Below are 8410 nucleotides of genomic sequence, written 5' to 3'. Positions count from 1 at the left end.
CATGGTTAAAATTTTTAATTCATAATTATAATTTTTATTTCAATATTTAAAATTTATTTATGAAAACCAGACAATTTGCTTCACTAACGGCCAACAATTCCTTGATCTTACGTCACATCAAAGAGAACCGATTATTTTGGAATCTAGACCAATCAAGTGCCATGCATGTTTTTGTCATACGTGGCGTCATCTGATTAGTCAATGTGAAGAAAACAACGGGCGCAGCTAGTGCCAGATCGTGCCTCCACGACTGCAACGGAGACGTACGCAAATGAAGATATGGCGCGAAACGAAGATACAGAGTAGTTCGTTACACATGGAAATCGGATTTTGGGACACGGCGATAATGTCGCAAGACCTTTCGGCATCACATTCCCAATAAAACCCTACTTTCTCATTTGAAATTAGTTTTTAAAAAAAAAAAAAAACTTGTTTTGCGCTGTTGGAATCGAAACTGAGAGTCGAAGAATTCTGGGCAACAAATCATAAACTTCAAGAAGGATCCTCAATCAAAATCGGTTCCTCAGATAGTTCACTCCATAAGGTCCATTAATTTTTCTTTTGTTTTGTGTTCATGAATAAATGGTTTTTACGACTTTCTAATGTTTTTATCTAAGATTTTCAATCCCTTTCCAGTTTCCACGATTTCTTATTATTCATATTTTTGTAGAAATGTGGGATAAAGGAACTGCTGATTGAACGGTGCCTCTTCCGGCGACTGGAATTTCAGCATCCTGACGTAATCAGTAAGTTATTCCGATAATATGGTCATATTCTTTTCATTGTTCTTGTTTGCTCCGTACGCAAGGAAAATATTCCCATGATCGATGAATGAATATGATATCTCGGGTTGGAATAAAGAAATTAGACATTCCCTTAGGGGCATCAACAATGGGAGAAAGTAAATTAAACGAGGATAACAATGATATCGTCAATATGATGGCATTTTTCGTTCTTGCATTCAATTGAACTCTGAAATCTGCATAAAGTGATGAATTTTTAAGGTCATTATTGCTTATGTGTACTTTAACGCCCGACGATGGGTAGCTCGTAGCTGAGTGGGTCTACCTGAGAAATACTTCCAAATATTAGACTGATCTATATAAGGCAGAGCTTATTCTAAGAAATCAGGCACTAATGCAGGGTTTTATTGCAGGGAAAGGAAATAGCAAGCGTTTAGAAATGTATGCGGACACATTTAATCAGAGAAAAAATGATAAGCATGTAAAAACATGTCCAGAATCTCCTTCTTCTGGGAGTGGAAGCAGCAAACATTCCCACTCAAAACCTGAGGTAATTGATGGAATTAGAAGCAGTACAGGTTCAGAAGGACAAATAGATGTTATCGCTAGCAGTGAAAGAGCTTTGGAAGGTCATGAAAGCAATTGCCCTGAGACACATGCCAATGACACTGGAGGTATATGGGAGCCAGTCAGAAGGTCAGGTTCTTCCTCTTCATCAGAATCATCATTAAACGATGTCTTTGAAGTAGAGACGGTTGATTTTGAGTCTAAGACATCTAGACCTGCATCAAAAAATCAACAGAATAATGATATTTCCAGTCATAGCTCTTCCTCATCTGAAGGTGATGACAAAAACTCTCCAGTTCCCACCTCAACATGTGTACCACCACCAGTAAGCCCTCCAGTCCAAGTGATGGACCTGTCGGGAGGATATGATCCTAACAGGATTCCATCTTCAATATTTGCAAGAAATAATACATCTCCAATAGAATGGAGTACTGCTTCTAATGAATCATTGTTTAGCATTCACCTAGGGAACTATAGTTTCTCTCGAGATCATGCCTCTGCGTTCGATGATTTATACAAGTCTGGAGAATTGACAAAGTCTGGTGAGCTTCGTAGCCAACCCTCATTTGTTATACCAGAGGACATAGAATTAGACCATGAGAATGTTGATAAGGAAGACTTGCTAACAAATAACATGTTAGATGAAGCTTTTGAGTCAGAAAACAGGTCGAACGGAGAGAAAAACAAGGCAAAGAGTTCGCAACCAGATACAATTTGTAATTCTCGCAACGTCTCTGGTCGTTCCCATTGTAGTGGAACCAGTACGTGCTCTTTTGCTTTCCCAATGTGAGTCTATTTTTTCTATGTTCCGAACATTATTTGTGCTACTTTCTACATGTCAGAACAATGTTATAAATACTAGTTTACTGAGGCAGAAAACTTTGATGTGTTCTGTACAGAACTATTTATCTACTTCTATATTAATTATGTCTTGCACCTATCCTTGTCCTGTCACGGTTTACATTAGGTTTGCTCGTGAAGCCTCTGTTCACATGAAAACGTGTTAGATAGAATCCCAAAGATTTAATAAGGTCAATGAGAACTATACGTCTTTTACATTGCAGAAAAAAAAAATTATCCATGGCCATTGGTCTATCATTCGAATAGTAGAAGCAGGTTCTCCTACTATGAATAGCCAAGTTGTTACTATTACTACTAAAGGCCAACTTGTTACTAGTTTACTTGCAGCTGAGCATTTTGCGACAGTTAAAACTGCGACCATGAAAGATAGTAATACCATGCTTCTCTTAACCTATGAATGTTTTACTCTCTACTCATGCATCTAATTTAAGAATTAAGACACTTTCTAGTTATTCTATTCTTCTTCTGTTAACTCATGTCCATTTAATTTACTGTGTTTAGTCTAACTACTTTTATTATAAGTGTGTCCTTGTTATCTGTCTTGCTCCTTGAGCTTTTTTTTTTTTTTTTTATTTAGTGTTGCTGTCCGGAAATTCTCAGTAAGTCCTTTTAAATTCAGCTCAAGCTGTAGAAGCAAATCGGTATGACCTGTTTTGAAATTGTTGCAGTTTGATAGAAGCGGACAGATTCAGCGCCCACAAGGCAGACGTTTCCCCACGGCATTCAGAAAAAGAACCCTATGTTCCCCCAAAAGAAGATGCATCTGAACTAGCATCACGCTCTACTGCCAAGCGTTGGAACTGGTTATGGTGCTTCTCTTGGTCCTCTTGTTGGACACGGGGCAAGTGTTGTAGTTGTCGTTGTTAAGGTTATGTATTATGGGATACCCAAGCCTTATTTGGCATAGCTATTAGCTTACAGGTATGATCAGATATCAATTCGCATATTATGAGGATATTTTACGACTCGTCTTAAGATTCAAGAGCTTCTCATTTGTGGATTCTTCTGTTCTATGTCTCTGACGTCTGGAAATCCGTGTTTCCTAGGAGAGCTTCGTTTTTGGGGGTCATGGCAGCTTAGGATCTCTGATCTCGAGTAAATTTGAGGAAATTGTAAATAACTTTTTTTTTTATCATCTGTGGCAATTAGCACCCCCATAAGTAAATATTAGTTTTCTGACTTTTTTTTTTTTTTTTGGTGCTGTAAACGAGTAGCCGAGCAAGTAAAATTTTGAACATAATAACCTATGTTGAAAGTGAAATTAAATTACTGATATGCCACTCCAGCAATTTTAAAATTGCTTGCGTTAAATGTATCTAGAGTTGGGATATCTTGACTAGCAGGATTTCTTGCATATTTCTCCATCATCCTTAAAAACCAACATTGAAACTTCCGAGTGTATCCATAATATGATTCAGATTGTAGGTGCCTTTTGTGAAATAAAAAAAGAAAAGAGTAAAGGGAAAATCATCATCAACAGGCAAAGATCCCAAAGTGATGAACCTCAGAATTCTCTTCAAGAAAGGCAAGGTTACATGTATAACATGTTTAAGATCTAAGAGCCTAACAAAATTTTGACACGAGAAAAGAGGCTACCTGATTAAAATAATTTACTCATCAAATGTGTCACACATTACAAATAAGGAGTAGAGGAAGGGTTTACAACAATGTGCCGAAGTGGGTGAGCGACATCACCACCACCAGCATGCCTCACAAACTCTGCTGGAGAAAGAAAGTTTCCATGGCATACACACATAATCCTCACTTCCTGCCCTCTACCATATCTGTACAAGATTCCCTCAATTCTCTTTCCATTAGGACCAGTCCCTTGCGTGAAAACACAAGGCATGTCTTCCATTGAATTTGACCCAATTTCCCTCCCCCTGTTTGGGCCATGATGAGGTTTTCTTGATAGATTCTCCACCTCACTTGGTGTTTTGGTCTCATTCTCATTTGACTTTGTCCCAGAGGAACCCTCAGCGTCCTGATTGCTTCTTTCCTGCAACAATTGATTACCAGCTGAGCTTCTTGCTTCACCACAATTACTTGATCCTGTGACACAGACCAGAGTGTATGAAGAAACAGAAGGATCTTATGTTGTCTTCAGCGTATTGTCCCCTTTATTACTATCGTTTTTAGTAAAGGATAAGTTATAGAAAGGTAGTGTTAGTCAGGGACTAGAAAGCTAGTGCAAAGCTAGCTTGCATGACATGAGTGTAGAAAATATGAAGCATGGTGGTATGTTAGCACCCAATTGCAAGGTATAGGACTAAGCCTCGCATTAGAAATATTGAGATTTTGACATGGGGTTTTTGGACAGTTGGCATTCCCGTCCTATTATGTGGTTCTCCCAATAGTTCCTATCTTGTAATAGTAAACTACCAAGTTCAAATAACTAAAAGAGGGTGTGAAAATAAATTGTCCAAGGTGAAACCTTACTCTAGACTCCATTCTTTCCTTCCTCTTCCCCCCGCCCCTCTTTCCCGTTACCCCAAACTTGATATTAAGCTTCGCTTAAGTCTCCATTCTAACATTCATCTCCACCCAAAGAAAAGAAAAAGAAATACAAAGCAAAGGCACCGAATCCAATAAAATTGGGCTTTCAACATGTAAGTGAAGCATTAGGAATGCGGGCTTCAACATATTACATCCTTCACTAATCACCACATCTAATTTTTAAAGCACATAATCTCAGAAAATAGATTCCAAAACATAGATTTTAGGACTTGACTTTTCCCATAGTAGTTTGAGTAATCTATCTACTTTTTAAACATATCAGACATAGATCAGTTTCTTCTCAACAATAACCTGAAGGTTCTTTACCATAATCAGACAGCCCAGGAATAATCTACACTTCACTGATACCATTTGTCGTTACATCAGTGGGTTGGCTGACCAAAGTGGCTATGCTAATATATTAACTCTCTGAGCCGCAGATGAAAACTACTATATTTTTATCGCGGTCCTATGGTGAATGAAGCTACTACCAAAATTTGAAGCAAACTCTGTTCAAAGAAAAATTTAATCCAATCCCGTAAGACAAAACTTTACTGCTCAAATAACCATGTGGGGGGAACCCAAAACAAAAAACAAAAAACAAAAATCAGTTAATCGAACTGTGACACACTAACTTGCCTGGATGAATGGAAGTGCATAGTCTGGCTCTCTGGCCCAGTCAGCAGTTCTGCCTTCCAGAAACCATCCCTCCCAGTTAAGTTAGCAAAGAATAAAAATGCTAAGGAAGGAAAGAAAAAAAAAAAAAAAGTAGTGCTGAATTACAGGTGCTCTAGCAATGCTCGGAGCTTGTACAAGCCAAATTATGCCACATAAAGTAGAGTAGTAGTGCTGAATTACAGATGCTCTAGCAATGCTCGGAGCTTGTACAAGCCAAATTATGCCACATAAAGTAGAGTGACAGTTTAACCAATTTGTAAAGCCGAACATCCAAGCCCACTTTAAAGGGCTAGAACAGCCAAAGATAAAATAAAATATGTCCATACTGTTCCTTTCCTGACACAGGCATCAAAATGTTTAACAATGAAAACTGTTAGCCCGCACAAGAAACATAAAATGTAGAAATAGCTCAATTCCATGACACTGTATTTTGTTTCAACAAAAAGCCATCACTCATCATCCGGGCTATAGACATATAGGAACTAAACTGTATAGTCCCCAGGTAAACAAGTCAAGAAATGGCAAAAATACAATTGGGTTTCTAATACTTCGCATTAGGTGAAATGAACCATGCTACTGATTTTCTCCAGAGTCCAGACGACTCAAAATTTCTGACATCCCAGAGCGCATAAATTTGGTTAACGCATTTTGGTGAGTCGCTAAGAAATCAAGTTGGATGGAATCCAAGATACACTCATGCAATGGCAATTCATGACAAATTAGCCATGAGAGAGCCAACAGTTTTCATGGATAGAATCCATCTTCATTTCATCTAATTCTAGCTTAGAGCTTCTATTAACAAGAAGCAAGACGCATGTGCAAGAGGATCACCTAAGGGAGCAAATAGAAGTGATCATCGTATCAAAGAGCAGAAGGAATCAGAGCTTCAAAATCATATTAATATAAAAAAAATGATGAAAATTGCAAATCTCCCCAATTTTTCAGTAATAATCTGTTTCAGCAAGCTGTTGTTTGAGTAGAACGTTTGTATAATAAGAATGATAGACTAAATGGAATTCTTCTTTCTTTATCAACTATGGATTGAAATCCATCACTAATTTAGCAGCTATTCCCAGTTCAAGGATGGAGAAGCATCGTCCACATCATCAGTAATCAGTAATGTGCACGTTAGCCCCCCTCCCCCAACAATAAAAAAAAGCAATTGCTAGTTATTAGTATAATAACTTTAGTTTGACACGACACGATCAGTGAAAAACACAGTTCTCAAATCTCACTACATATCTCCTCCACCTACAGTGATCGACCGGGGTCAGGTTCTTTAGAACTCAATAATCATTCACCTTGTTGATATGGAAAATTTGACAGGATGGCATCAGAATGAAATCTTTAGCTCTTTGCTTCATCAGCCTTGTTAGAAGCAAGTAGCAACCAATTCACATTTCCAAAAGAGGTACTTCGAAATAAGTACGTTATTTAGGAAACTTTTTTAGAATGATTGGAAGATAGAATTGAATTATCAGATGCATACAAACAGAATGCGTCCTCAATCCTCATCACGCAGTCAGATCACAGTCCCTCATTTACTTTTGAAGAGCATCGACACCGAACGAAAGCAAAATCCCAAAAACAAAACTCATAAATCAAGAAAACAAGTACATAGCAACCCAAAGAGAATTACCAACAGAATAAAACTTGAAGAACCAATTTACCTTGAAATGGTTTTCCCTCCATTTCTGGTATTCCTGGCGAGGAGCCTCCCCCATGGAAACCAGCAGTACCACCTAATAGCCCATGGGCTTTTCCTTGGGCCAACACATCACTAAGAACCACTTGCCTCGATGATGCCGAAGCCCACATAGGCAACCCAAAGGCCCAATCATTTCCCTTCGGACCCTCCAATTCAGTCCTTCCCTCACCACCGTCTCTCTCCGTCTTGGAATTCCTCTGCTTCTCAGACCGTCTTCTCTTAGCCTCCATTCGCCTCAACGTCTGCAACTCCTTCCTCTTCCTCCACTCCTCCTCCGTCTCCGTCGGAAGCGAAGAGGTCCTCAGAAGGGGTGGATACGACGGCGTCGGTGGGGTCGTGGACTCGTTCTCTCTGACGAGAGGCATTGTTCCGACGATAGACGATGATCGCCCTAGCTTCTTAGCGTGCTTGTCGACACCAAATCGACCCCCCAACGAAAGGCCAAGATTCAGCTCAATCTCCTCCGAACCAGCCTCAGGCTCTGCGTTGTCGGATTGTTGAGTATCGTCCCTGGACATGAATGTCCGGAGCAGATCCCTCGGGTATTTGTCTATTTGCAAAGATAGAGTCTCCATTGCTTTTCTCCTTGTCTCTTCGTTATCTTGGCTCATATTTCAGAAAACCAGAAACATGCAGGGCAATGAAGAGATGCAGTAGCAGTTCAGCTACTCATTCTGCAACAGTGCTCAGGAACAGCACAGAGAATCCATCAGAAACCCAGAGTCCCAACCCAATCCACAACAAGAGGCGATATCGACCACTTAGTGGGGGAGGAGGAGGGGAAGAGAAACTAGAAATCTACAACTCAATCAAAAACCCGAACAAAAACTGTTCAGGAAAAACTAGAAGCGATCCCAACAAAACTAGGGGAAAAAAAAACACCGATTTTTCAATTTCTTTTTCCACGGAAATAAAGGGAAGCAGCGCAAGCCAGAGCAGGCAGTACGTGACTCATTTTTAGAATTAGAAAACGGATCAACAAGGATTGGATTTAGTTGAAGGAATAATCTCACACAGCAAAATAAATCAAAGTTTAAATTTTTAATGAGAGAGGTGTTCATACCGCAAATAGAATTCACTACGAGAAAAATAACTATCAGTAGTAAAAAAGAATTGGAAAACGGCCAAAAAAAAAAGTGGGAGAAAAATGGAAATAGTGAGAACGAGAGGAAAGAGAAACGGTAAAAAAAAAAAAAAAATTGGAGCTCAGGCTTAATGTGCCATACAATTTTACCAACAGTTAAAAATTTTCAAAAATTTTAAAAGAAATTAAAATAATTTTCACAATACTTTATTTTCCCTCCAAAACATTGAGATTTAGTATTGAGTATTATATAAAAATAATTTCTTACCGTTA

At 38.8% G+C, this 8410-nt stretch overlaps 2 protein-coding genes across 9 annotated transcripts; one reads left to right on the top strand and one right to left on the bottom strand.

Moving 5' to 3' along the window:
- Positions 1-350: 350 nt before the first annotated feature.
- Positions 351-3271, top strand: LOC129311258 (uncharacterized). Of its 4 annotated transcripts, XM_054953420.1 has the most exons (4): positions 351-544; positions 671-746; positions 1157-2096; positions 2840-3271. In XM_054953420.1, the coding sequence occupies exons 3-4, from the start codon at positions 1183-1185 to the stop codon at positions 3036-3038; spliced, it is 1113 nt and encodes a 370-aa protein (XP_054809395.1). In that variant the 5' UTR covers positions 351-544; positions 671-746; positions 1157-1182; the 3' UTR covers positions 3039-3271. The 4 variants fall into 4 exon arrangements, with proteins under 4 accessions (XP_054809395.1, XP_054809397.1, XP_054809396.1 ...); XM_054953422.1 differs by lacking the exons at positions 351-544; positions 671-746 and having other exon boundaries at positions 959-2071; positions 2840-2959; XM_054953421.1 differs by lacking the exons at positions 351-544; positions 671-746 and having other exon boundaries at positions 959-2096; positions 2749-2879.
- A 472-nt stretch (positions 3272-3743) lies between these two features.
- LOC129311259 (ninja-family protein AFP2-like) lies at positions 3744-8067 on the bottom strand. 5 transcript variants are annotated; one of them, XM_054953427.1, is made up of 3 exons: positions 7016-8067; positions 5307-5406; positions 3744-4170 (listed from the first exon to the last, which is right to left on the bottom strand). In XM_054953427.1, the coding sequence occupies exons 1-3, from the start codon at positions 7662-7664 to the stop codon at positions 3933-3935; spliced, it is 987 nt and encodes a 328-aa protein (XP_054809402.1). In that variant the 5' UTR covers positions 7665-8067; the 3' UTR covers positions 3744-3932. The 5 variants fall into 5 exon arrangements, with proteins under 5 accessions (XP_054809402.1, XP_054809400.1, XP_054809401.1 ...); XM_054953425.1 differs by having other exon boundaries at positions 5307-5359; positions 7016-8066; XM_054953426.1 differs by having other exon boundaries at positions 3744-4223; positions 5307-5359; positions 7016-8065.
- Positions 8068-8410: the final 343 nt, after the last annotated feature.

The sequence above is a fragment of the Prosopis cineraria genome, unplaced genomic scaffold, assembly GCF_029017545.1.
Source record: "Prosopis cineraria cultivar Desert tree isolate PC_DT_omini unplaced genomic scaffold, ASM2901754v1 PC5, whole genome shotgun sequence".
In the NCBI taxonomy this organism is placed as follows: Eukaryota; Viridiplantae; Streptophyta; class Magnoliopsida; order Fabales; family Fabaceae; genus Prosopis; species Prosopis cineraria.
This window is presented reverse-complemented; position numbering and strand designations above follow the sequence as displayed.